Source organism: Phyllostomus discolor, chromosome X (genome assembly GCF_004126475.2).
Source record: "Phyllostomus discolor isolate MPI-MPIP mPhyDis1 chromosome X, mPhyDis1.pri.v3, whole genome shotgun sequence".
Classification (NCBI taxonomy): Eukaryota; Metazoa; Chordata; class Mammalia; order Chiroptera; family Phyllostomidae; genus Phyllostomus; species Phyllostomus discolor.
The window spans coordinates 94,308,636-94,335,408 of record NC_050198.1 but is presented as its reverse complement, the minus strand read 5'-3'; the positions used below and the strand labels follow the sequence as shown (position 1 = coordinate 94,335,408).

General features: G+C 42.8%; 1 protein-coding gene across 1 annotated transcript in view; it reads right to left on the bottom strand.

Annotated features, from left to right (window-relative positions):
* Nucleotides 1-26,773, bottom strand: part of HDAC8 (histone deacetylase 8) — a 241,245-nt gene that overhangs the window by 17,504 nt on the left and 196,968 nt on the right. Inside the window, exon 10 of the mRNA XM_028523210.2 lies at nucleotides 4,386-4,491. Coding sequence (XP_028379011.1) covers nucleotides 4,386-4,491 — 106 coding nt within the window. The remainder of the gene's footprint in view (nucleotides 1-4,385; nucleotides 4,492-26,773) is intronic.

Sequence of the window (26,773 nt, the reverse complement as noted above, 5' to 3'; positions counted from 1 at the left end):
ATGTTTACTCCATCACCCTATTAGCACAGTGCATGGCACATAGTAGGTGCTTAGTAATTACTTGCTGAACAAATTAATAAAGGCGACCTTGGCCAACTCACTTATCTGCTCTGAGCCTCAGTTTCCTCATCTGTAAGACAAATAGTAGCTATTATTATTGTTATTTCACCTATGTTGTCTCTCCCTACTCCCACATTAGTTTGGTGGCCCATCTCCCAACCCTGTACTGGAGTGGCTGCCATACTAAGCCACCTTAATGAAAGGTCAGAAAGGGCAGATGTGCACAACGCCTCTTGTCCCCACTCCCTACCATGTTCCTCCTTGCATCCTGGCTCCATTTGTTTCCTTTTCTATCACAAGCACACCACGGGTACAGTCTGGGAACTCAGAGAAAGTGTAGAAATCTTAAAATTCCAACACATACATATGCACAACTCACCCTCCCTTCCCTGCCCCCACCCCCAGAGGGTTGGGCCTGGGTTGGAACATGAAGCTTTTGTCCTCCTATGGACCTTTACTTGATTCAAATGTTATCAGTAACAGGGACTAGAAAACCTCTACCTCTGTTTCCCCCATGCAGAGATACTCAGTCTTGGGGAGCTAGCCGCCTCCCTCTGGAGATGGATCACTCAGCACAGTTCCAGCTCTAGAAGGCTCACTGTGAGCCAGCCCCTCCGGAGTATGTCAACCAGAGAGAAGGTAAACAAGTATGAGCACATGAAGATGGGGCAAAGATGATTTTACTGCAGCGGTCATGAGCTAGGCTGAGTGATCCACTCTGACCCACACTTCCTGTGAACAATGACACGTATCTTCCAGATTCACCGGCATGAGAAAAGCAATTTGCGGGAGCAAAACACCCCTTTTCTCTGTATAAATCTAAAAGTTTGAATTTACTCTCCATGTCTTTATTTTTGCCTTTTTTCCCTCTTGGATAGATTAATGGGCTGAAAAGATGGGATAAGATGAAGTCTGAATCTGCCTGTCCCTCCAGTCATCCTGTAGCATGCGGAATGCATCTCTGTAAGATGAACCACCTCAGGTTTGATCTCCAATAGGTTCAAAATCCCATCTTTTGTGCTTCTAATGGATGTGGTGAGAAAGAGGAAAAAAACAAGCTCAGAGGCTGAACAAATTCAACTATACACACTGGCTAAATTCCCTCCCATAGAGTGGAGCTTTATCCACTTCCTCATCACCATCCCACCTCCCCAAATCAATCTGTGCCTGTATCCTCCAACCTTTGTTTTTACTGGGGGAAGGGAAAGGGAGGTGCAGGGAGAAATGCCAGCCTGGCTGAGGTTTTTATATGCAAGAATAAATGACAATCTTGTAGGCAGGTTCAGGAAAATCTTTCAGAATGTAGAAAATTCAGCAGCCTTTCGACACTGACCATTGTCATGGCAACGCACTATCTGATGGCAGCATGCGTCACAAGGCTGGAGGGGCACGGTCTCAGAACAGCAGGTTAGCTTGGCCATTTTTAGCAACATTTGGACTTCTTTCTACCCTAATTTCTTCTAGGTTGAGTTGAATTTCTTTTCGGTTCTGGACTTGTGCGCTCTGTTCATTTGCATGGCTAGAACACAAGACCTTGTCAATATGCAAGGGATGGCTAAATGGAAAATCTGAGGATGCCTAATATGTTATACCCTCTCTACTTGCTGCCCGCCCTCTCTGGTTCCTCCCTGCCCACTCTCAGCCACTTAGTTTCTTTCCTTCTCCTCATCAATTCTTCCCTATAACAACCACTGTGACTCATCTACAAATCTGTGCACTCTCATCATATTTTTTATTGTTTTTAATTTTTTTTCTCATTTTAATGAACAGCATCTTAGAATCTTAGGGTTGGAAAGAGCCTTAACAATAATCCAGTACAATCACCCTCCCCCAGTGCAAGAGCCCTTCTGCTATTCGATAGCCCGATGACTGTCCAGTCTCTACCTGTAAGTCTCCAGTGACAGAGACCTCATTTCTTTCTGGGCAGTTAGTTACACTTTGGACAGCTGTAATGATTAGAAATTTCTTCCTTCTGCTGAATGAAAATCTGCCTTTCTATAATATCTACCCATGAGTCCTAGCTCTGTACCATGTGACCACATCGACTCTGTCTACACCCTCTGGTCTGTGACAGCCTCTTAAAGATATGGAGTAGAGACCACATGCCCCTAGGCATTCTTTTCTCGAAAAGCCCCAGCTTCTTCAACCAGACCTTTTGCAACCTGGACTCTAGTCCTCTTCCCAGCCCAATGGACCTCCTGGAAGACACTCCTATTTGTCTAAGACCCTTTTAAAGTGAGGTTGGTAATGTATCTGTATCACTGGTACCAGCTTTGTGAGCCACCTTGTCCTGATGACTCACACTGAGCTCTGTGTTGACTAAAATCCCTGACTCTTTCACAGAAAATGCTGCTAAACATGTCTTTCTATCTTGTCGGTATCCAGTTGCTTTTGAGGACCCGTTTCCTGGTTCATACATTTTCTCCCCCTTTCATTTCATTGTGTTATGGTCTGAATGTTGTTTTAACTTGTTAGAATCTTTTAAAAATCTTGACTTCTGTGTAACTTCCATGTCTTCTAGGATTTTCTATCATTTTTTTTCACCAACCCTCAAACTAGACTTTCACCTCAAATATTTTAAAAATGTATTCCTCTTTTGGGTTTCTTACCTTTCCTAGTTCCTTTCCCTTTGAATTACCTTCCTCATGTCTTCTCTCGCTTGTCATTTCCATTTCCTCAATAGCAAGATGTCACCACTCTCTGGAGATATGTGTCTGGGTACATGTGCAGGAAAGCATGAGGGCATACAGATATTTGCACATACGTAGATGTGAGCAAGTAGCTGCAGAAGCTTGTTTAGTTTCTGTTTCTATTGCTTTGTATGTGCTCTACCAGGATTTAGAGCCTGGATAGGGGGAAAATGGTAAGGTTGAAGGAAGAAGGGTAAGAGAAGTTGGTCCAGGTACAGTCCCAAAGGAAACAGGAAATGTGTCCTGGGTCTGAGAGGGGCAGGAGGAAACTAGGGTGGGAGTGCTAGTGTTAATTAGAGCTGCAGCACAGTGAGAAGGACTAGAGAAGGGCCAGGAATAGAAGAGTTTTAAAGGCTTGATAGGCTAGAAAGGGGAAGGAGATTTGGTTAGGAGTGAGGGTCTTCAGGTTAGTAGTCATTGAGAGACCAGAGGGAGGTGGCTGGAAACTATAGGGTCAGGGGAAGGCTGAGGGCTATGGAACACCTTAGAGAGGCAATAAACATTGCTGTAAGCATAACCTTGTGAGTCTGTGACTTATGAGCTTAGAATTTTTTTTTAACCAAAGAAGCCTGAGACATGGAGTTCCTGCCTATGGACTTGGCTATTGTCAGACTGGGCTCCATCAGAGAGTAGGGCCTTAATATAGCTCTGGGTAAAGACCTCAGGACACCATGTATCCCCCTCAGACTAACTCTGGCTCAGAATCCTTTCATGCTGAATTCTCTTCCAATGAGGGACTCAAAGGTAGGAGAACTGGTTCTGTCTTCTTGGTCGTTATAATGAATAAACATGAGGCTTTCACTCTTCTGGGATGAGCAATATGACACCCTTGACTTCTCAATTCTGCAAATAATTAGGATCCAAAAAATATTCACAAGCATATACAAATGTAATTAAACAGGAAAGTGGATGCTGAAACTACTTTAAAAATGGTACAGTGAGTTGAGTTGTGAAGTGGCAGCTGGGGTTGGGAGGGGGACTCTACTGGAAAGTGAGGGCAACATCCCCAAACAGCTAGTGGACAGTGTGATCAAGAGGGCAATAACCTGACAACTGCCATTTTCCTCCTGTCCAGAGGCTAGAATAATTGTAGGCCAGCCTTAGAGATGGGAAGGGAAGGGCCATAGCCCCATCTCTAGTGCTCTGGGTGAGACTGGGCAACCTATTCCCAGGGCGTCCAAATCCCTGACTATGCATTGTAGGCCCACAGTCTCTCAAGGCTCTCATGGACCAAGGAGCCCACTGGAACAGAATGTTTGTGAGCAACCCCCAACCCCTCCCTGAAAGTCTGAATTGACTTGAACTTACCTCATCTCAAGAGGGTTTTACTGTTGCTCTTTTGAAAGAAAAAAGGGTTCCAGGGCCCATTTTTTAGAACTTGTCTTCCACTGGAGGTGCCTAAAGCCGAACCTTTTGTGTCCCTGAAGGTGACATTAGCTGGCCAAATGACAATCCCAACCAGAGTGGCCAATGTAGAATCCCAGCCACAATCTAACAGGCCAAGAAGAGGTTTCCCTTCCAAATCAGTGAAACAATTAGCCACCAAAAGACAAATGGTATTTGGGGAAGCCCCACTCATGGGCCACTTCAAGCTGGGTGGAATGAGGAGGGCAGGACTCAAGGGGTGGTGCTCACCTTTGATGTAGTTGAGGATTTGCTGGACTCGGTGGGGCTCATTGCGGTCTGGCCGGCAGCTTGGCGTGATTTCCAGCACATAATCAGGACCATATGCTGTGAAAAACTGTAAGGAAAAGGGAAAGGCCAAAAAAACAAACTCAACCACAGAAAACCTGCAAACCAAACCACATACAAACAGTACAATCAAAAGAAACCCACCACTATTGACAAGGCCAGGGAGGCCCAGGTGGGCAGGGCAGGAGAATGCAGCAGGAAGCCCTGTCCTGGTGGTGCCATTCCCCTAGTTTAAAACCTCCAGCGACGGTCTACTGTTAAATTCTTTAGCTCATTGTTCAAGGTTCTCTCTTTTCAGGTCTCAACTTTTCTCTCCAGCCTTAGCTCTTGCCGCCTCTCCAGGGCTCTTCTCCAGCTACACCGGCCTGCTCTGAGCTCTCTCAAATCAGACCACACTCTGGTACCCTTAGCATCTTTGCCATTGCTCTTTCCTGGGGCCTACATAGGGCCCTCCTCCAATCCCTGCTGCCTGTAAAAAAAAACCCCAAAACCCACCCCATCCTTCCAGGCACAGCTTAAATGTCACCTTCTTCGCAAAGCTGTCCTTCATTCCCCACCAATTCCCAGAGCGTTCCGTTAGTACTTCTCTTATGGCCCATGTTCAACGAATAGACAGTGCTTGCCCGCCTAGCCTAAACAGGTCACTGTGCCAGCTGCTGTGGAGGGTTATGAAGATGGACAAGACCTTCTCTGGGTTCCTCTAGCTGTTAGCAAGCACATTCTGCTTTGGATAGAGATTTTTCATCAGTGACCCGATCTCCCCACACTGGATTATCAGCTCCTTGAAGGTAGAGAGGGCCCAGGTCTTATCCATGTCATCGGTCCTCAGAGACCATGGCAGCTGCCTGTTAGTTCTGGCTGTTTTGAATTCCCTGACCCGGGAATGTCAAACAAGCCTAGTTTCTCTACTTCAGTTTTTCTTTCTCTGTAGTAGAGTTTATTTGTTTTTAAATTCAGGGAATCAAAATAAAGGTTTTTGGATTCTATTTCTAGCTCACTAGATGACTCCTTGTGACCTTTGGTAAGTCACAATATCTGATTCAGCTTCTCTATTAGGGCTCGCTTGGGGAAAACACTCAACGACAAAGGGAATCATTCAATGGGGGTAAGTCTTTGAATGGGAAATATGCAAAGCTGCTATTTCTGTTTAGTTTTTAACAGAAATAGTATTTGTGCACACTCTCTGGAGAGAGAGCATATGGTCCTTAACATTATGTGCTTTCAATAGTGATATTGTTAGGCCGTAAGTAAGCCAGGGAAATTCAAATTCCACAGGAAAAAAAATGGTACAAAGGGCATGAGAAAAAAAAGGGACCTTGATATGTGTCATGAATTTGATGTCATTCAAAGAGCCTCTAAAAAATAATCCAGGGTTATTGTCGTTGCCACCAAATTATCCTTGTTAAGAGTCTGGATGTACATCTGGCACTGTGGGAGAGGTTGTGGAACAATCTCTGGGGATTCTAACAGCCTCTTTGTCGAATCCTTGGGAGTAATCTGATGCATATCCATGACAGATAACTCGACACATTTAAATTAAAAGAAAAATGTCCAAGACTTATAATGTGCCATTGCTTATAATGTCCCCTTTGGGGGGTCTGGTCTAGAATGAAGAGAGGGGCCTAGTTCCTTGCTCCTGGAGTTATTACCCTCTAATGCCTGAGGTCCCGAGTTCTAGAGAGAGAAGAGGCCTAGAGTAGAGATCATCTCTACCAAACCCATATGTGAAACAGACAGGAGGGATTACCTGGTGACACATCCAGAAACTAACCCCCCCGTTATGATCAAAGAAACTTGAGAGGCTTGTATTTTTAACCAAGGAGGGCCCCTCAGTCTAAGCCTGGGGACCTCGTGCCTTGGCTCTGGAAGAGAAGGCTTCAAACAGGTGGCCTCTCCTCCAGAGGGTGTCAAGTAGTACACTCATTTCATGGGTATGGAAAGACGGGTTTAGAGAGAGCAATAGAGGGAAGGGAGCTGTAATGAAGCAGCCACTCTGAGAGACCCAAAGCACGGGCATCACAGTGCTCTGAGAATCAGAGGCAGGGGGCCTTGCTGAGGTACAGGAGGAGGGAACCGCTGTCTCCATCTATGAAAGGAACACTGCTGATCCTGTCAGCAAGACATGTGGGGAGCTGTCTGTTTGGGGCTGAGTGTTTGGAAAAATACGTCCTCATTGTGAGTATCCACTACATGGTTACTGGCACTCTCCTATTTTTAGCCCCCTCTTTGACCAAGAGCACGGGTTACAAGATGGTCAGCTGGGGCCCGAACTGCCATCTAACAGAACTCACCTTGCCTGGGATTGAACCTCTTGTCTTGGTTGAATTAACACCTGGCTCTAACCACTAAATAACCCATTCTTTGCTGAAGCAGGCTGGATGCAGGCAATAGCCAAGCCTGGGTTCCTAAATATCTCCCCACCTTCGGCAACCAAATATCATTCCCAGGTCAAGGTTATTTGCACTATTCTTGGGCTAGGGGACACAGATGATTTTGCAATGCACTTCCACATTGCAGTTGGCTGGTCCCAGCCTCGGGAGGCTCTGCTTGGGGCTGTCGGAAGTGAGAGGCACTAGGAAGGCAAAGGCTCTATCTTCCTAGTGAGAGGTAGGGCAAAGGTGGTGCCCTATCCCCCTCTCTGGCCCTCTCGTGGCGTTTCCCTGTTTCTGTGTTATATTATGCTTTTATTTTTGCGCTTGTTAAGTCTTTTCCACTGAACTAAAAACTCTGCAAAGGCAGAATCTTCTGTCATGTTCTCTTTGCATAGCCTGTAGAGTCGAACTCCAATCATTAAAGTTTCTCTTTAAACCTTTATTTTAAAATTATGTTGAATTAAAGTAATACACAGAAGGTTTAGCTGGCTGTTGAGTTAATTATGTGGAATAATGCAAAGAGCCAACTCATAGCATTAACAGCTTTTCTAGACTCTTGAGGCAGCATGATGAGGTGGAAAGAGTCCTGGCTTTAGAGTCAAGGCAGGGCTGGATTTTCATGCCGGGGTTTAGCTGCGTGCCTCAGGGGAGTTTCTTAATTTCTGTTTCGTCATTGCTACCAGACGGATGATAAGCTCTGACCTGGTCGGGTTGTTAGGAATCACTGAGATAATATGCACTTCTCAGAACTTCAGTACTGTGAATTCCCTTCTCCTGGGCCAAAAGGCCCTTGCTAAACCAATGCCTCACCTATCCCCTGTGGCCAAGAACTTGAGGCTGCAATGCAGAAGAGTCTATTCCTCCTGCCAGACAAAGTCCAGCAGCCCCAGGGTCCTCCCCACTTGTTTAAACCATTAGCTCTGCGCAGGCCTGGTGGAGAAGCCGACTTCTCTCACAGTTTCCTGCCCTGTGCTCCTGCCACTTGTTACTTACTGGTGAGGTGAAAAGGAAATCTGATCACATAAGGCAAAAGAGATGTTAGGGTGGAGGGATTTGGCCCGCACTAGAAATAGATTGAGGCCCCACCCTGAAACTGCCCTCCAGCCCTAAAGAGGAAAGGAAATGGGCAAGCAGCAATCCCATTCCCAGACAGGTGGAGCAGGGGATGAAAGAGGTCGGTGGCCTTCCAATGGAAATGCTAGCTTTGATCTAGCTCCCTTCTCCATCCCATCCCCCTTTCCCTCATCACTCCTTTTGCTCTCTGAGTTTCAGTTTATACATGATTGAGGGGAACATGGTAGTGAGTGGAAAGGGGGGAAATTATGAAGTGGGATTGAGGGATGAGAGTTGAAGGTAACAGCTACTTTAGACTAGTTGATGCCTTCTTGCCCCAAAAGTCAATGAATAAAGAGATGAAAATTGCTCAGTTCTTGCTCAGTTTGGCCCAGCTCAACATGCCTTTCTTGCTCACTCCTCCCCAGCTCTTGCTCATGCAATTCCAACAGCATACACTTAGACATTTGGTCACAAAGGTGTGCAGAAGAAGCCTTAACGCTGCTGTTATTCCTTCATGATCCTATTTGGTCAGAGGAAACCAAACCACAAATGCATTGACTGGATCAGTCAATGCATTTATCCTTTCATCAACATTTATTAAGTACCTACTATGTGCCTGACTAGGTTAGTTATCAGGTACAAAGATGGTAAGATACGTTTAGTAGGAGGAATTACTATAGAATAATGTGATAAGAAATGCAATAATAATAATAATAAAGATAAAATTAATAACAGTTAACATTTATTAAAGGCTTATTGTGTGTCAGGCACCTAAAGTATCTCAGCACTCTTTATGAATTGACTTCTTTAATCTTCACAATCAACTCTTATGGAAGTACTATAATTATTTTCATTTGAAGATGAGGATCTGAAGCACCCAACAGTCAGATAACTTGACAGGAGTTATACAGCTACCGTATGTGCAGCTGAGATTTGAACCTGGGTCACTGTGAAGATCACCACTACCTACAGCAGCCTCTAAACTACCTCAAAGAAAGTGATTGTGTAGGTGGGGGAAATGCAAAGGGTGTGTGGTGAGTGGGAGGCAGGCATTTCCAAGACAGCCTGGGCAAAGGCAGTGACGGTAGAACAGAACAGCACATTTAAGGCCTTGAAATTAATTTGCTATGGCTCCAAAGTAGGGCATAAGGAGAATTAGGACACAAGGCTGGGGGGACAGGCATGAGTTTCATAGTAGGTGCTGCTGCTCCCCATACTGAGTAAGGCATTTGGCCTTATCCCAGACTAGAAGGTCCATGAGGGCAGATCATTGTTTTGCCCTCTGCTTTATTGCCAGTTCTCCAAATCGTGCTTGCACCTAGTAGGTGGTAAATAACTATGTGTGCAATAAGTGAATGGAAACTTGGGGGAGCTTGTAAATGAGGGAATGAAAAGGTCAGCTGTGTACTTCAGGAGACTCACTGACTACAGCCTGTGGAATGGAATGGAATTTGAGGTGAGGAATGGAAGTAGGGAGATCAGTGAGAAGGCTGGTCCTAGAGCCATAATGAGTGGTAACAGGGCCTGAACTGCAATCGCTTTGGGAGGAACGGAGAGATAGAAAAACTGAAAAAAAAATAGCATCAATAGGACTAAACAATGAATTGGATGTGAGAAGTGTGGGAGAAGAGAGTCAAGGATTTCTGACTGTGTAGGAGGTGCATTAATGGGATAAGGAATACAGGCAGAGGACAAGTGTTTATAGTGGGGTGCTTGTGTGTGAGGGGGGTTTAGTGGGAGCATGTGGAGGGTCAGGACCCTGATAGAGTGGTCTGGAATTCAGGAGAGAGGTTGGGCTGAAGATACAGGATATGTGTTAAAGATGTGAGAATTATCAATGACATAAAGGAAATGCCCCTTAGCTGGCAGGGGAGGCTTACTGCAGAATAAGGAGAGAGGCAAGGAAGGAATCATGGGAAACAGCCAATATTTCAGAGGTGGGCAGAGGCAGTAGAGACAGTGCTGGTGACAATTGGAGATATTGTATAAGAGGAGGGCATTCTTCTGGTTTGTCCATGGGAAGGAGAGCTTTGCCACAGCAAAGTCAGGGGAAGGTGTGGACAAGGCCTGACTGGAGTGGGCCGAAGAGTCGGATGGGAGGAGGTGAAGATGAGAATGATGGTAAGTATACACTCTTTTTTTAGTCAGTTGATACAAGGATGGGACTGGGGTAAGGTGGGTATTTTAAGATGGGAGAGTTTTAAGTATATTTATTGGCTAAGGAGAAGAGCCCATAGGATGGGAGTCAGAGGCAGCCTGCTAAGGAGTTAGAGTTAGTTATGTCTGTCTTTCTGGTCCCTTAGCCAGAGTGCCACAAGGGGAGAATACTGTTTTATTCATATTTATATTACCTATAGCTCCTAGCATAGGACCTAGAAAATAACAGGTGCTCAATTCATGTTTGTTGAACGAATGAAATAAAATGCCTTTGGGATTCTGAGGATATTCAAGAATTAGGGTCTCATATCCAGCAAAGCTTTCATTTAGAATGGAAGGGCAGATAAAGTGCTTTTCAGATAAGGTCAAGTTAAAGGAATTCATCATCATCAAGTTCTTATTTTATGAAACATTAAAGGGATTCATCTAAGAAAAAGAAGATAAAAAAACAGGTATAGTAAAATGACAGCAAACTCACAATTATTAACAACCATACCTAAAACAAAAACAAAAACAAGCTAAGCAAACAACTAGAACAGGAACACAACCACAGAAGTGGAGATCACAGGGAGGGTTAGCAACAGGGGAGTGGGAGGAGAAGAGAAGGGGAAAAGGTACAGAGAATAAGTAGCATAAATGGTAGGTAGAAAATAGACAGGAGGAGGGCAAGAATAATATGGGAAATGTAGAAGCTAAAGAACTTATGACCCATGGACATGAACTAAAGGTGGGGAATGTGGGTGGGAGAGGGTGTGCAGGGTGGAGGGGAATGAAGGGGGGAAATAGGACAACTGTAATAGCATTATCAATAAAATATATTAAAAAAAGAAGAATTAGGGTCTCAGAGGATGGGGTGATTGCAAATGAGCAAACTTGGGGTTGGGTAGGGGTAGTCAGTGCAGGCAAGAGAATGCAGGACAAGTCTAGGGACCAGCAATTACTCTAAGTTGGATAAAGATGGCAAAGGAGAGCATGGGAAGCCTTGAATCCCAGGTTGAGGAGACAGGGCTTGATGTGACAGGCACTGAGGCAGCATCAGGACTGGAGATGTGCCATAGGAAACCTAGGAGTAGCGTACAAAGGCTGTGCCCAATGTGGGGGCTACTGCAGTCATTCAAGAGGGGTGGTAATGAGGGCTCGGAAAAGGGTGATTGCTGTGGGGATGGAGAGAATGGGCAGAGACGTTGTGAAGTAGTCTCATCAGGACTTTGGTAATTGGTTGGCTGTGGAGGAAAGGAGAGAAGGGAGAAGTCAAAGTTGGCTCCAAGATTTTGAGTGTGGGTAAGTGGGAGAATCAGTGTCACTGACAGAGCTGAGGTGAATTAGCCAGAAGAGCTAGTCTGCCTACTGGAAGGTGACGGGCTTGGGTTTAGTTGGGTTTGAAATGACAGCAATGCATGTGAGTCACCATGTCTAGCACGTAGCTGGAGATGTGATAAGAGTGTGTAGAACTGAGGTCATGGCCAAGAATTAAGGTTGTAGGGGGTTACAAAGATCCAGTGAATAGGCAAAAACAAAAAGAGCAACTAGAGAGGAAGTAAGAACAGTAAAGGGACATTTCATAGAGTCTTAGGGATGAGATTCAGCATGAGAAAGATGCTTAAAGGAATGCATGTGACATGCTGGCAATATGTTCCTGTGGCTAAACTAGTGTCCTTCTCTCTTAGTACAGGACACAATGACACTGCTTCTAGTCATCTCCCTTTTTGTAATGTTCCAAGTCACTCTCAAATTGTTATTGTTTATTCAAGGTTTACCTTTCCTAAAAATCAGGCTTATTCTATCGGAGTAAGCCCAAGGTTAGTGCCCATCTCTCTTACAGACCCCAAGGCTTTGCTATGTCTTCAGTTGGGGAGCTTGTGCTGGTGACTAGGATGTGGGGCCTGACCAGAGAGAGCATTTCATGTCCTGTATCACCCTATGAATAGAACTCATTGCAACCAGAATAACACAGCACCAGCACTTTGAGCCATAACATGCTTTTGTACAATGCTTCTCCACCTTTCCTCTATCACCTATTACTCCACCAAAGAACTTGGGCCCAACCATGATGGAAACAAACAAAAAAAAGCCCTCTTTTCCCTGAAAAAAAAAAAAGCCCATTTCTGTTTACAGGAAATTTGGTTACTATAAATATAATTTATGGTACATTTTAAGGACACAAAATTGTGGCAGTATTATCGGGAGTAAATTCTATTGCTGTGGCTTTACAACACAAACAAAAATAATAACCCCACTAGTTGTTGGACTGAACTGTAAGGAAGTGGCACGCTAAAGGCAATTGCTTGTACAATTAGGGGTGTCCAGGGCATGACTGAGTCTGGGAGATAGGGGCTATTGGAGTGTTACATGAGGAGGTAGACGTGAGGATAAAAACCTGGCGCCTCATCTAGATGTATCTGTATCCCACCCGTGCTCCTCATCGTGAACACGGAGTTGGGACTTAGAAACTGCTTCTCAGTGAGGCTCATTCACCAGTGCCAAGAACTGCTTTAGCTGAATGAGTGAATGAACAGATAGGGCACGGAAATAGTTGTATTGCTTAGATGTTTTAAAGGCATTTTAACTATTGGCATAGAAAAATGTTTATCCAGCAAAATAATCAGGTAAACCAAAGAAATGTTAGCTTACTTGAGCATCAATTATATTTAAGCAAAGAGTATGGCTGATATTAACTAGTCTTATTGCAATAGCTAAAGTACATAGAGGCTTCTTGAAGAAACATATATAGCCCTTTAGCGTACTGTGTATTCAGTAAGGTTCCTATATTAGCCAATCCATAGTAATTTGCATATGTATTATGTGTGTGTGTGTGTGTGTGTGTGTGTACTCATGCACACATGCATGTGTTCTATTAGGGTGCTGAGCATTATTCTAGGCCCCGAGAGGGGGGTGAAGCTGAGTATGCAAGGAATAAGGTTGGACGACTGCTCTCAAGGAGATGAAAATCTGACTAGAGATGGGTGGTATCATCAGAGGAATGGCAGAAAAATGAATCCAAGCCTAACTGTGTGGTATTGGCTAAAGTACAGAAAAACGCCCTCACACGTGTGAGGCACTAGACAAGTGAGGTGACTTGACCAAGACGATAGCGCTAAAGCAGCAGATATGAAGTTTAACCCAAGGCTTTGCACTTGCAGCCCAGTGGGCTTTCTATGACACCATGCAGCAATAAGCCTAGTGGTTAAAGAGTGACATTTCTGGAGTCATAGAGCAAATCTTTGCTCCACCCTTTGCTAGCTCTGTGACCTTAGGCAAATTATGTAACCGTTCTGTGCCTGGGTTTCTTGTTATGAAAATAGGAATAGTAATGGGACATACCTTTCTTTGGAGTTGTTGTGGCAATAAGTGAGTTAATTCATGTAAAGCACTTAAGAGCAGTATTTGGTGCACAGTAATTACTCGGTAAATGTTATTATCATTATCATTATTACTGTTTCTTGTGCTTTATCAATTCCACAAAGAAACAGGAGTTTTGTATGCAATGGACAGTAGCAAAACTGGATTTCTTTACAAATGCCATTTAAGACTGAATGAGGGTGAATTCCAAAGAGCTTACCCTGTATCTGTAAACCTTAAAGCCAGAAAGAGAGCAGAGAGATCAAGAAGAGAAGGATCTAAATGAAGGAGACTAAGAAAAATGGAAGACAGGAGGAGGGAATGAGAAATTAGAAGTGGTGGGAAAGAGAGGTGGGAGACAGGGGTGATAGAAAGGAGAGGAAATAAAACAGGTGGGGGGGCAGTAAATTGGTGAGGGAAGGAAGGAGGTACGGAGGAGGAGACACAAGAGACCAGGGTACATACGGTGGCCACTACTTCACTAGGGGTCTCCTTTCAAGCCAAGGTTTCCCTTCAGTGTGTGGTTTCAGGAGCTCGGGGAAAGGGACCTTGCCAAGACTAGCAAACCTTCTCCACATCACTGCTGGTCCTCAGATTTCTATTAGAGAGAAGTCCTTCATCATAAATATGTGCAGGGCCAACTCTGGTTCTACTACATATCTCTGTTAATCAAATGAATATTTTGGAAACAATTTTTTTTAACATCACATTTTTCCTTAAGTAAAGGGTGAGAGGATGGAGGAAGGGAGAGTACAGGGGTTTTGCTACCCCTATCTTGCTGCTGGGCAAATATTGAAGTGACCTTGAAAATAGATTCTGCTGGAGGATTAGTGAGTGCTGCCCTGGCTTCATCCTATACTAGTCCAAGCAACTGCTTCTCTCTTTTCTCTCACCACTAAATTTCTTAAGATCTCTTTTCTTCACCGCCTTGACCTTTTCATTTCTCAGACATTTCAACCCACTGCTGTCTGGCTTCTTTCTTCCTCACACTTCCCCTGAACTGTTTTCCAGAAGAAGGATGGCAAAGAGATTTCAACTTGTTGGCAACTCGGATGGATTAGTAGTAGCTGCTCGGGGCCCTCTGTTGAGAAGGATTCGGAGGCTTGTCTAAGTTCAGCGAGAATGTGCCATGATCGGTTTGTCATGTAGTCTGTGGGAGTATGTTGTGGCGGGGAGGCTCCTGGGGAGGAATGTAGTCCTCTGTGCTATTCCTGCTTTAGGAAACTGAGAGTGGCCTCTGAACTGCCCAACCTAATGTCCTCTTCTCAGTTATCACTCACCCTATTTGAGCTGTCTCCAGCACACATCACCAAGTGCCCCCTCATGTTTGGCACTGTCTTCTTTCTTACCACCAGCCCTCTCCCTGCTCCTTCTCAGGCTCCTTCCCAGGTTCCTTCCCAGGATCCTCTCCTTCACCTGCCTTTTAAATGTGGGTGTCTCTAGACTGTACTCTCAGCACTCTTTCTCTTTTTCTCCCTCTGAATTAGTTCATACACTGCTGTTGTTTTAACCACTTCCATTTACAGATCCTGCATCTCTGGGTCCAGTGTTTATCGCCAGCCTCTGACTTGCATTTTTAATTGTCTGCTGGCCATTTCTATGTGGAAAATGTGAATTCTTGGCCCTTGATGCTTAATGTGTTCCAAGTAGAGCTAATTCAGTATAAGTCTTTTGAAAAAGAATGGTCATCTTTTTTGGTTCGCTCAGCACCCTAGGTGAGTCCCATCACACAGTAAGCTCTTCAGCAAAGATTTGAACTTATGACTGAATGGATCCGTGGATTGTGTGCTTTCAAAATACATGAAACAGAGATTAATGGATCTCTATGTCTGTGAGATATTCCCATTGCTTGATGAGCAAGAATATTTTTCCTTGCCATTTGTCAGATGAAGAAAAACATTACCTGTGTGCAACAAGACAGTGAAAGGCATAGGGTGCTCCCAAGACTGGCATTATCTCTCAGGGGACAGCCGGACAGCAAACAATACAAGGTACGGCAAAAGTAGGTTTACAGTTGTGAGTATGTGAAACACAGAGCTTGTTCTTGTATAATTATTTATTAATTATTGTATTATTTTTTCCCTACAAACAATGGTAAACCTTCTTTTGCCCCACCCTGTATGCTTTGGGTATTACTTGAAAACTCACTGGTTATTACCTTTTGGGGCAGGATGTAGGTGGCAGGTGCTGGGGAGACCATAATGAAGAAGATAGTCCCTGGCCTTGAGGAGCTTGTGGTCTAATAAAGAAGGCAGACAGGTATAGGAGTAACTATGACAAGATGAATGCTAGAGGTGAGTCATTTCTCTTGAGTGATGGAAACTGAAGTGGGAATTCTTCTCCATGTGGGGGCTGGCTAATGGATAAGGGTACATGGAGGAGATGGGAAGCAACCAAACTGGCCTTGAATGGTAAGCACAATTTAAGTAGGAAGGGAGGGAAGATAAGAAAGGCAGAAAGCAAAATGAGGACAATAACGATATATTTTAAACAAGTCATCAGAAATTAATTTATGAGAAAGATCACAGTACTGGATCAAGTTATACCAGCCCAGCCCCATAAACATCTTTCCTGTCTTCTCTAAGTAGCACATCCTATCCTTCCTTTGTGATGGGTACATTGATGGGCCGGGCAGAGGCAAGGGAAAAGTCATGGGTGGACTTGATCCTCCAAACAAGTAGGATTTATCTCTGATACAGGCAATCTAAGTGTACTTGCTTAGAACCTATTGATTCTATTGTTGAAACCAACATTCACTTGATTCTGAACATTCCAGTGTGCCAGTCTCCCGGGCATGAAGAGATGAATGAGACTTATCCCTTGCCCTCAAGGAGTTAAGGGGTGGAGACAGCTGTGCAAACACTAATTGGAATGCTCTGTTAAGTGCTGTGATAGACATGCAGGCAAGGAGCTCCTGGAGTCCAGAGGGAAGATGTACAGCTGTGCTGAGTCAACCTCTAGCTGATTTCCCTGTCCCTCTCCCTCCCTGAGCTTTCTTTCACATGTTCACATCAGATCATGTCATTCCCTTTGCTTAAAAGCTGTGGTTGGCTCCGCAGTGGCTGTAGGACCAAGTTCAAACTCTAAAGCAGGACATGCAAAGACCTTCACAGTCTGGCCCAGCCAACTTCTCTAGTCTTATCTCATGCCAAGGTCCGGGCAATGGCCCCCAAACTGTAGCCACACTGAATTATAGTATCTCTTCCTGTTCCTCTTTATCTGGTCAACTCCTTTGAGCCCCTGCTAAATGTTGCTTCTTTGCTGCGGTGGCCTCGACTCCCTCAGATGGAGGAAGTTTAATCCTTTGCATTCCCACTATTTGGTGACGACCTGTTTATTCTGGCACCCATCACACTGTAGTGCCATTGTTCATGTGCCTGCCTCCCCCAGTAGGCAGTGTCCTCCTTAAAGTTGGGAACTGGGTCTTATTCTTTTCTTTATCCTTGACACTTCGGACAGGCCTGGCACATAGTAGGCACTCCATACATCTTTGCTGAGTGAATGACCGACTCTGACATGTGGCCACTTCAGCCCGGTTGTTGTCAGCAGCTGGCATTACTTAACAGGAGAGATACATAAAAAATGAAGGGCCCTGATCAGAGTGGCTCAGTGGGTTGGGCATCGGCCTGCAAAGTGAAAGGTTGCTGGTTCCATCCCTGGTTGGGGCACATGCCTGACTTTTGGGCTCAGTCCCTGGTTGGGGTGCACAGATGAGGCAACTGATTGATATTTCTCTCTCACATTGATGTTTCTCTTCCTATCTTTCTCCCTCCTTTCCCCTCTCCCCTCAAATAAATAAAATCTTAAAAAAAAGTGAAGGGCAGCCAGAGTAGCTGAAAAACAGGTGGCTCTAGTGACATCATGAAAAAAGCAGAACAAAACTAGAGAAGGCTGAGACAACGCTCCCACTCAGGCTTTAACAAATCACTTTCCCTTCTGAGCAGCCCCTTTTTGTCTGCTTTCCCATTCACTTTTGAGAACCCAGTCATTAAAATGATTCTAATTATTCATGGTCACTGGCATGTCCAGGAAACACTTGGTTTACAAGCAATTAAAATACACTAAAATAGATGTATGCAGGTTGAACCTGATCCTGCAAGTAAGAAGGGAGTGAAAGACTAACATCTTGGAGGTGTATTTGCTTCCCAAGGTTGCTCTTTATCACTCTTTTTCTACTGTACTGGTTTGGTGCTAACATGGCAAACATCTGGAGGTTTTTCTTTTCTTCTTCTTTTTTTTTTGGAAGTTTTTCTTAATGTGGGTGTGCTGTAAACAGCTCAAGGAGCCTGAAGACTGTGTGCTGTCCTGAAATTTGGGAGCGCTGCCTCTGGCTACACCCACCCTGCCCCGCGGGAAAGGCTGGCTCAGCCGCAGGCAGCTCAGGGCAGTAGGAAAGCTCCCAGCACTATAATCAGGGGCTTGGTTCTCAATAACTTTGGAACCACTTGGAATCACTTAACCCCTCAAGGTTCAGTGTCTGCGCTTGTTGAATGGGGACACAAGCCCCTCACTCTGCTAACTTTCAAGTGTTGTGTGTAAGGATCAGAGGAAGCAATTTTGTGAAAAGCTCTAGAGGCTAGACATATGGACAGGGATTCACTTCCATGACAAAAACTCTAGCCTGTGGCTGTTGAGTGTCTTTAATGCTCTAGATGGGGTCGAGTCTCATCAGCAGATTAGTAATGGTACACTGAGGCTTGTCCCCTAATAGTTTCTGTAGAGTCCATCCAAGGGTGATTCATTACCTTGCCACACTCAAACCAACTGAGTTTTAATGTTCCTCTAATGAAGTCAGCAGTTAGCAGCTAAACAAACAGACCATTTGGTTGAGGACACGGGGCAGCAAAGGTCTGGCACATGGAGTCCAGGTGTCCTCAGAGGTTTTGCGCCATTCCTCCCCACAGCAGGCTCTGCTCCCTTAGGCTTGACTCTAGGGGGAAAAGGCCTCCTTTTACTGCTCTAAGAAACCCACAATGTATAGCTAAGCCATTCAGTGGGCTAATGTGAATGGTGCACACTTTCAAATGAACGGATTGAAATGCATCAGCTTTTCAGATAAGTGCAGGGGAACTGCAAAAAAGCCAAAAGGCTGGCACAAAAACAGCCCACTGAAGCAAAGAATGGAACTCAGTAAAGTGGAGTGATGGTTCACCGGAGAGTCTGACCTTAAATTGTTAAGGCCTTGAGGTACCTTAATGGACATTTGTTTACCCTACATCTGCAAAAGGATCCTGGGTGCTTCCATGCTGTGTCACACCTCCCTGCCTTTCGGCTCACCATTCCCTTTGCTGAGAAAGCCCAGGCCTCCCATCTCAGCCTAGGTCATTCCTACTCACCTTTCAAGACCCAGCTCCAATGTAACCTCTTTGATGTCTTAGCTGACTCTCCAAAGGCAGAGTTTCTTGTTACCTCCTCTGTGCCTCCACAAGGCCCTTTGCAGCCCCCTTGCCTGCTTTGCCACATCTGTTTACATGCCCTGCTTCCCCATTAGGCTGTAAGTGCAGCTCTCAGAATCAAGAGCCACATGGTAGCTTTACTTAGCACAGAGCGAGTCAGAAAGACGGCCCTCACTCAAGGCTGGCTGAATGGATGAGCACTGGTGCATGTATGCACCAAACTCATTTATTGGATCTTCACAGGACCCAAAGGGAAGGCTCATTAGGCAGTGATTTGATATGTTATTCATGCTTCTTCCACACTGGTTTACCTGATTAGCAACTGCTTCAGTGCTGGCAAGCAGCAAGAAACTTGCTGGAAGAGGCTGCCTGACCATGTACTGATGAGGCAAGGCCTGGGCAGCCTCCTCGTCCAGGCTATTGACTTTGTTTCTACAACTTGCAAAAGTGAGTTGGAGAAGTGCTGCTCTCCACTCCCATCCCTAATCTCTCACGCACTTGCTTTTCAGGAAGTTGCCCAGCAGCAGAGACAGCACTGTGTATGTTTGTTTCAAAATAGAAAATCTATCCATTCCTAGAGATAAATGCCTAATGGACAGAGCTTGACCTAGCTCAGCTCTCACAGAAGCTCTGGCTTACCAGCCACAGCCTCTGGTTCTCCTGGTTTTTCTAATGGTGAACTCGATGACTGTGGATACATCAGCTCTTCTCACATTCCCTGTCCCCCAAATGGGGAGAATAATAAAGATGTTGCATGGATTGAGTCAATAAGAAGCTTGATCGAGATCCCTGGGGACGGTGCAGGGCGGGAGCAGCAGTTGATGCTGGCAGAGCCTGTGGGTTTTGCTGTTTTGCTTGTTTCTGTTTGTAAGTGTGAATCACTCTGCCTCAAGCCCAGATGTGCAGCCTGTGCAGAGGAAGGACAGGTGGGTGGGCACCTCCGGCCTAGGCTGCAATGGAGTCGGTGCACACGGAAGTGGACAGGACGGGAAGGGATGGGATGGTAGGGAGGGGACAGGATGGGATGGGATGGGATGCTCAGCTGCTGACTTGCTGACAGCTGGCCTCCTGCTCCCTGGTAGGGACCAGGAGCAACCCGAACTCTGAAAGTTGTGTGTACTGGAACAGTTTTGTATTGAAGTCAAATAAAACTCATGACAAAGTCAATCTGACACATCTTTAATGATACACATAATGATTATTGTGCTGTACTATAATTAGGCATAATGGTAAGCAGCTCCCAGGAATGACTGCAATTACAATTACTTTTACACAGCAGAACCAAATATTTCTAAGGTCAGACAAGATGGTGGTGGCAACTGGAGGTATGTGAACTGGAGGCAGAGTAGTTGCAAGGCATTTTTCTGGTTCTCCTTCTTTTCCCCTCCCATCCCTACCTCTATCTCTTTTGGGGGAACAAAAAAAAAAGATCTGATGAGGGACTTTGATGGCTATCTTCTTTCTACATCCTGAGGTTGCTAGGGAATCTGGGATGTTCAGAGGGGCTTTGGGCTGATTAGCCCCCACTTTTCCACAAGGCCTGAAATTCTGCCAAGGAGCCTTAAACCTATAAAGTATATGCCTAATGTGTGAACCATGTTTGGATCCTTATTTGAACAAACCTATGCAGAAAGATATCTGTGAGACAACTGGGTAAAACTTAACAGTGACTAGTAGTAGATGATGCTAAGGAATCAATAATTTTGTTAAGTTTCAAAATGGTGTTGTGGTTAAGGAAAGGTCCTTACCTGTTGGAGAAACATCCTGAAATGTTTATAGACCAGGAACTGTGGAATGGTATGGCACTGAGGGGTTGCTTTAAAATACTTCAATAAAAAATGGGGAATAGAAAAATAAGAAAGGCAGAATGTTGATAATTGTTGAAACTGGGCATATGGGGGTTCATTATACTCTTCTCTCTGCTGAGTATGTGGTTTGAAATTTCCATAACCAAAAAAAAAAGAAAACATACCTTAGACTGTTCTGACAGTGATTCATAGATTAGCGGCAGTTAGTTTGATCATGCTAACACCTAGCAGATGCAGGCAGCTATCAGGAATGGGACTTTGGGTGAGCAGAACCAGGAGAATAGGCAAGTGTGGGTTGGAGCATGGGCCACTGCCGGGGAGTGCAAAGCCTTGGACGGGGTGAAGAAATGTGTGTGAGACAATTGAACTTGAAGGGTCAGAGGACAGTCTGAAAGTTCTGGGAAAGAAGGCAGGAAGTGAAAGAAGAGAGACACAATGTAATAGGTGCTCGTGCCCATGTGTTAGATCTTCTACTAGTCTGTTAGCTCCTGGGGGTTAGGCCTATATCTTAATGTTCTCCGTCTTTCCTAGAGCTCTCAGGACATTAGTTCATTCATGTGATTTCACTCATTCATTTATTTAAGAATATTTACTGAGTGCCTACTAGAGCCAGGGAATGTGTGCATGTGGTGGGCAGAGGAGATAGAGCAGTGAACAAAACAAAGTCCCTGCGCTCAGGGAGCTCACATTCTAATGGGAGGAGACAGACAGTAAATAAACAGCAAGGATATATGTCAGATGGTGATAAACGTTGCAAAGAAAAATAATATAGGGTAAGGTGGGTATGGAATGCTGGGTAGTGTCTCAGGACCACAGTTGCATGGTACGTAGGCCCTTTTCCAGTTCTACCCCTGCAGCCTGGCATATGGTGATATTAGACTCTGTGCCTGGCTTTCACCAAGGGCTCCTGGGCCGCTAAGTCTATATACACACTTCAACCTCTTTTTTACTTAATTGTCCCCACCTACACCTGATTAATTCACATTCCTCTCTAGGTACCACTTCCTCCGCGAAGCTTTCACAGGTTTTTTATTCTTCCCACCTCCACACTATCCCCTGGGTCTTCTTTGCTTTCACGGCAGCCTTGCATGAATCTCTACTACGGTACTTATCATCTGGATTATAGTTCTCTTCCCTACTAGACTTTGAGCCCTTTGGGGATAGAGAGTATGTCTTCTTATATCTATACAGCACAGGGCCTGGGATATAGTAAGAATCCTTATACACGCTTAATGAAGACATGAATGAATGGATGGATAAAAGAATGAATATGATCCCTAGCAGAATACTGGAGACTTGGGAAGCATCCTCACCTTAAATCAAATGTCAGGGAAATAGAGGTGCTAATATGTGCTCAGATACCAAAGGGAGAAATGGGATCAGTATACTTGCATATGTATTAAACCCTATGATGATGACAATAATAACCATATTCACACTCTACATTTATTGCATGGACTCTGGAGCCAGACCACCTGGATTTTAATTTTTCCAGCTGTGAGATACTGGGCAAGTTGCTTACATGAACTGTGCCTCAGTTTTCTCATCTGGAAAATGGAGATAATGATAATGCCATGTATTAAAATATGCTGAAGTTTTGCAAAGTATTTAGAATAGTACCTGGCATACCATAAAATGCTATATAAAGATTTGCTATTATTATTTATTACTGTGAGCCAGTGACTGCTCTAAATGTTTTACATATCCATTCATGTATATCGATCCCAAGCCAATTCTAGGCTCTGGGGAAAGAGTGCTTTCACAGAGCTTATCAAGATGTGGTAGACACAAGTTTACAGTTGTGAGTATGCAAAACAGCTCATTCTTCTATTATTATTTTTAGTTATTATATTATTTTCCATATGAACAACCTTTCCTCCCATCCAGTATTTGACCTAACTTTATCCTCACACAGTAAAGGGGGGTACTGTGCATATCTTCATTATATAAAGAAGAAAAATGAGGCTTAAAGCTGTTCAGTAACTTATCCGAGGTCACAAAGTTCATAAGCTGAAAATTAGGATTCTACCTCTGGGCTGTGTGATTCCAAAAACCATTGCTTTAGATCAGGGATTGCCAAACTATTGCCCATGGGCCAAATCTGTCCCTCTGTCTTTCTTTTCCCTTGAAGATATAATTCACCAGTTTAATGTACATAATTCAGATAGTCACAAGTAGTATATTTACAAGGTGTCTAACCATTACTACTATCTAATTCCAGAATATTTTCATCACTTTAGAAAATAACCCCATACCCACTAAGCATTCATTACCCCCACCAGCCCCTAACAGATAATCTTTCTATATCTATGGATCTGCCTATTCTGCACATTTAATATAAAGGAATGATATAACATGTAGTCTTTTGTGTCTGGCTTCTTTCACTGAGCGTGTTTCCAAGGTACATCCATGTTGTAGCTTCTATCAGTACTTTATTCCTTTTTATGGCTGAATAATATTCCATTGTACAGATATACCACTTTTTGTTTATCCATTTATCAATTGATGAACATTTGTGTTGTTTCTACTTTTTGGCTATTATGAATAATGCTACTATAAAATTTTGTGTACAAATTTTTTTATGAACATATGAGGTTATATACCTAGGAGTGGAATTTCTGGGCCCTGTGGTAACTTTATGTTTAACTTTTTGAAGAACTTCCAGAATTTTTCAAAGCAGCTACACTGTTTCATATTCCCACCAACAATGTATGGGGTTTTATTTTTTCCACATCCTTGCCAACACTTGCTGTTATCTATCTTTTGATTATAGACATCCTAGTAAGAATGAAGTTATATTTCATAGTGGTTCTGATTTGCATTTCCCTAATGAATAGTGATGAACAATTCCTTATTTTTTCATTGGCCATTTGTATATCTCTTTGGAGAAATACTAATTCACATTCTTTCACCCATTTTTGTAAATTGGGTGATTTTGCTTTTTATTATTGAGTTGCAAGAGTTTTAAAATGTATTCTGGGTATAAGTCCCTAATCAGATATATGATTTGCAAATATTTTCTCCCATTGTGTGGGCTGTCTTTTCACTTTCTTTGGTAGTGTTCTTTGAAGCACAAAGGCATTTAATTTTGATTAAGTCCAATTTATATTGTTTTTGTGGTAAGAGCACTATCTGTTTTTTCTGTGGTAGCTTGGCTATTTGGTGTTATATCAAAGAAATTAATCCAGGGTTATGAAGATTTTCACCTATGTTTCTTCTAAAAGTTTAGAATTTTAGTTCTCACATTTAGGTCTTTGATCTATTTTGAGATAATTTTTATATATGGTGTGAGGCAAGGGTACAACTTCATTCATTCTTTTGTACGTGGAAATCCAGTTGTCCTAGCAGCATTTGTTAAAAGGATTATTCATTTTCCATGGAATAGTCTTGGCAATCTTTATAAAAAATTAATTGGCCATATATGCACGTGTTTATTTCTAGACCATCTTTTCTATTCCATTGGTCTATATGTCTCACTGTATGATAGCAGTACTGTTTAGACTATTGTAGATCTAGAGTAAGTTTTGAAAGGAGGAAGTATGAGTTTTCTTACTTTGTTGTTTCTCAAGATTGTTTTGGATATTCTGGATCCCCGCATTTCCATATGAATTTTAGGATCATTTTGTCAATTTCTTTTTTAAAAAAGGAAAAAGTAGCTAGGATTTTGATACTGATTATGTTGAACTGGTAGGTCAATTTTGGGAGCATTGTAATCTTGAGAATATTAAGTCTTCCAATCCATGAACACAGATGTCTTTCTATATACATATAGGCCTTTAATTTCTTTCAACACTGTCCTGGTATTTCCAGTGTACAAGTCTTACACTCAGTCTGTTCAATATATTTATCAGTATCTTACTCTTTTTTTGATGCTATTTAATAGGAATTTTCTTACATTTTGGGTTGTTTACAATGGGTAGCACATTCCATTGTGCTAATGTATGATGATATAGTTAATTTTTGAATATTGATCTTGTATCCAGTGGACTTCCTGAACTCATTTTTTAAAAAAGGTAATTTTTAGAGCAGCTTTAGGTTCACAGCAAAATTAAGAGTAAGGTACAGAGATTTCCCATAAACCAGCTGCATCCACACATGCATAACTACTCTCATTATCATCATCCCCCACCAGAGTGGTACCTTTGTAACAACTGATAAACCTACATTGACACATCATTATCACCCAAAGCCCATAGTTTATCCTAGGGTTCACACTTGGTGTACGTTCTATAGGTCTGGACACAAGTAATGACATATATTCATTGTTATGTTATCATAGAATATTTTCACTACCCTAAAAAGGCTGTGTTCCCTCCCCAACAACCTCTTCTCCCATCCTCAACCCTGATCTTTTTATTGTTTCCATAGTTTTGCCTTTTCCAGAATGTCACATAGTTGGAGCCATACAGTATATAGCCTTTGCAGACTGCATCTTTCACTTAGTAATACGAAGGTTCCTTCGAGTCTTTTCATGTTTTGACAGCTCATTTCTTTTTAGTGCTAATATTCCATTGTCTGGATGTAACACCGTTTGTTTATCTGTTCACCTACTAAAGGACATCTTGGTGGCTTCTGGTTTGGCAATTATGAATAAAACTAGTCTGAATAAGTTTTCAACTACTTTGGGTAAATACCAAGGAGTATTTACAGGATCATATGGTAAGAGTATGTTTAATTTTGTAAGAAACTGCCAAACTGTCTTCTAGTGTAGCTGTACCATTATACATTGCCATCAGCAATGACTGAGAGTTCCTGTTGCTCCACATCCTTGCCACAATTTGGTGTTGTCAGCATTTTTCAGTTTTGGCCACATGAACCCATTCTTTAGCTCTAATAATTTTTTTGTATATACCTTAGCAATTTCTATGTACAATATCATGCCATCTGCAAATAGCTACAGCTTTACTTTTTCCTTTCCCATCTGGACGCTTTTTATTTAATTTTCCCCAATTGCCCTGGCTAGAACCTCCAGCACAGTGTTGAGCAGAAGGGGCAAGAGTGGACATCCTTATCCTCTTCCTGATTTTAGGAGTAAAGCTTTCAGTATTTCACCTTTTAGTATGATATTAGACACAGATTATTGATAGACGCCCTTTATCAGGTTGAAGAAGTTCCTCTGTATTCCTAATTTGTTCTGTTTTTATGATGAAAGCATATAAAATTTTGTCAAATAATTTGTCTGTGTCTGTTGAGATTATTATGTTTTTGTTTTTTATTCTATTCACATGTTGTATTTCATTAATTGCTTTCCAGGTGCTACAATGACTTTGCATTCCTGGGATAAATTCTAATTGGTTATGGTGTATGATCCTTTTTGTATATTGTTGGCCTTGGTTTGCTAGTATTTTTTTGAGGGTTTTTGCATCAATATTCATAATATACATTCATCTGTAGGTTTTTTTCTTGTTTTTTTTTTGTTTGTTTGTTTGTTTAGCTTTGGTATCAGGGTAATTCTGGCTTCACAGAATGCATGGGGAAGTGTTACTCATTCTTCTGGTTTGTTTTTTTTTTTAATGAAGGATGGTGTTAAGTCTATAAATGTTTGGTAGAGTTAACCAGCAAAACCACAAGTGCCTGGGGTTTTCTTTGTGGGATTTTGAAAAAGAATTATTACTTCAATCTCTTCTACTGTTCCAGGTTTATTTAGATTTTCTATTTTTTCCCCTTGAGTTAGTTTCTGTAGTGTGTGTCTTTCTAGGAATATGTCTATTACATTTCAGTTATGTTATTTGATGACATATAGTTGTTCATAATATTCCCTTATACTCTTTTTTATTTCTGTAAGGTTGATAGTAATGGTTCCCCACCCTCATTTCTAATTTTAGTACTTTGAGTCTTTTTTCTTTTTTTTTCCCCTCTTGGTCAGCCTATCTAAAAGTTTGTCAATATGTTGGCTTTTTTAAACAATCAACTTTTGGTTTTATTGTTTTTCTGTATTGTTTTTCTCTTATCTACTTAGTTTTACTCTAATTTTTATCATGGGTATACCATGTTTTATTGTATTTTGCTTTATTGGGCTTCATGGATATTGCTGTTTTAAAAACAAATTGAAGGTTTGTGGTTGCATCGAGCAAGTCTATTGGTGCCATTTTTCCAACAGCATTTGCTCACTTTGTGTCACTGTGTTCCATTTTGTTAGTTCTCACAGTGTCTCAAACTTTTAAATTATTATTATATTTGTTATGGTGATCTGTCATAAGTTA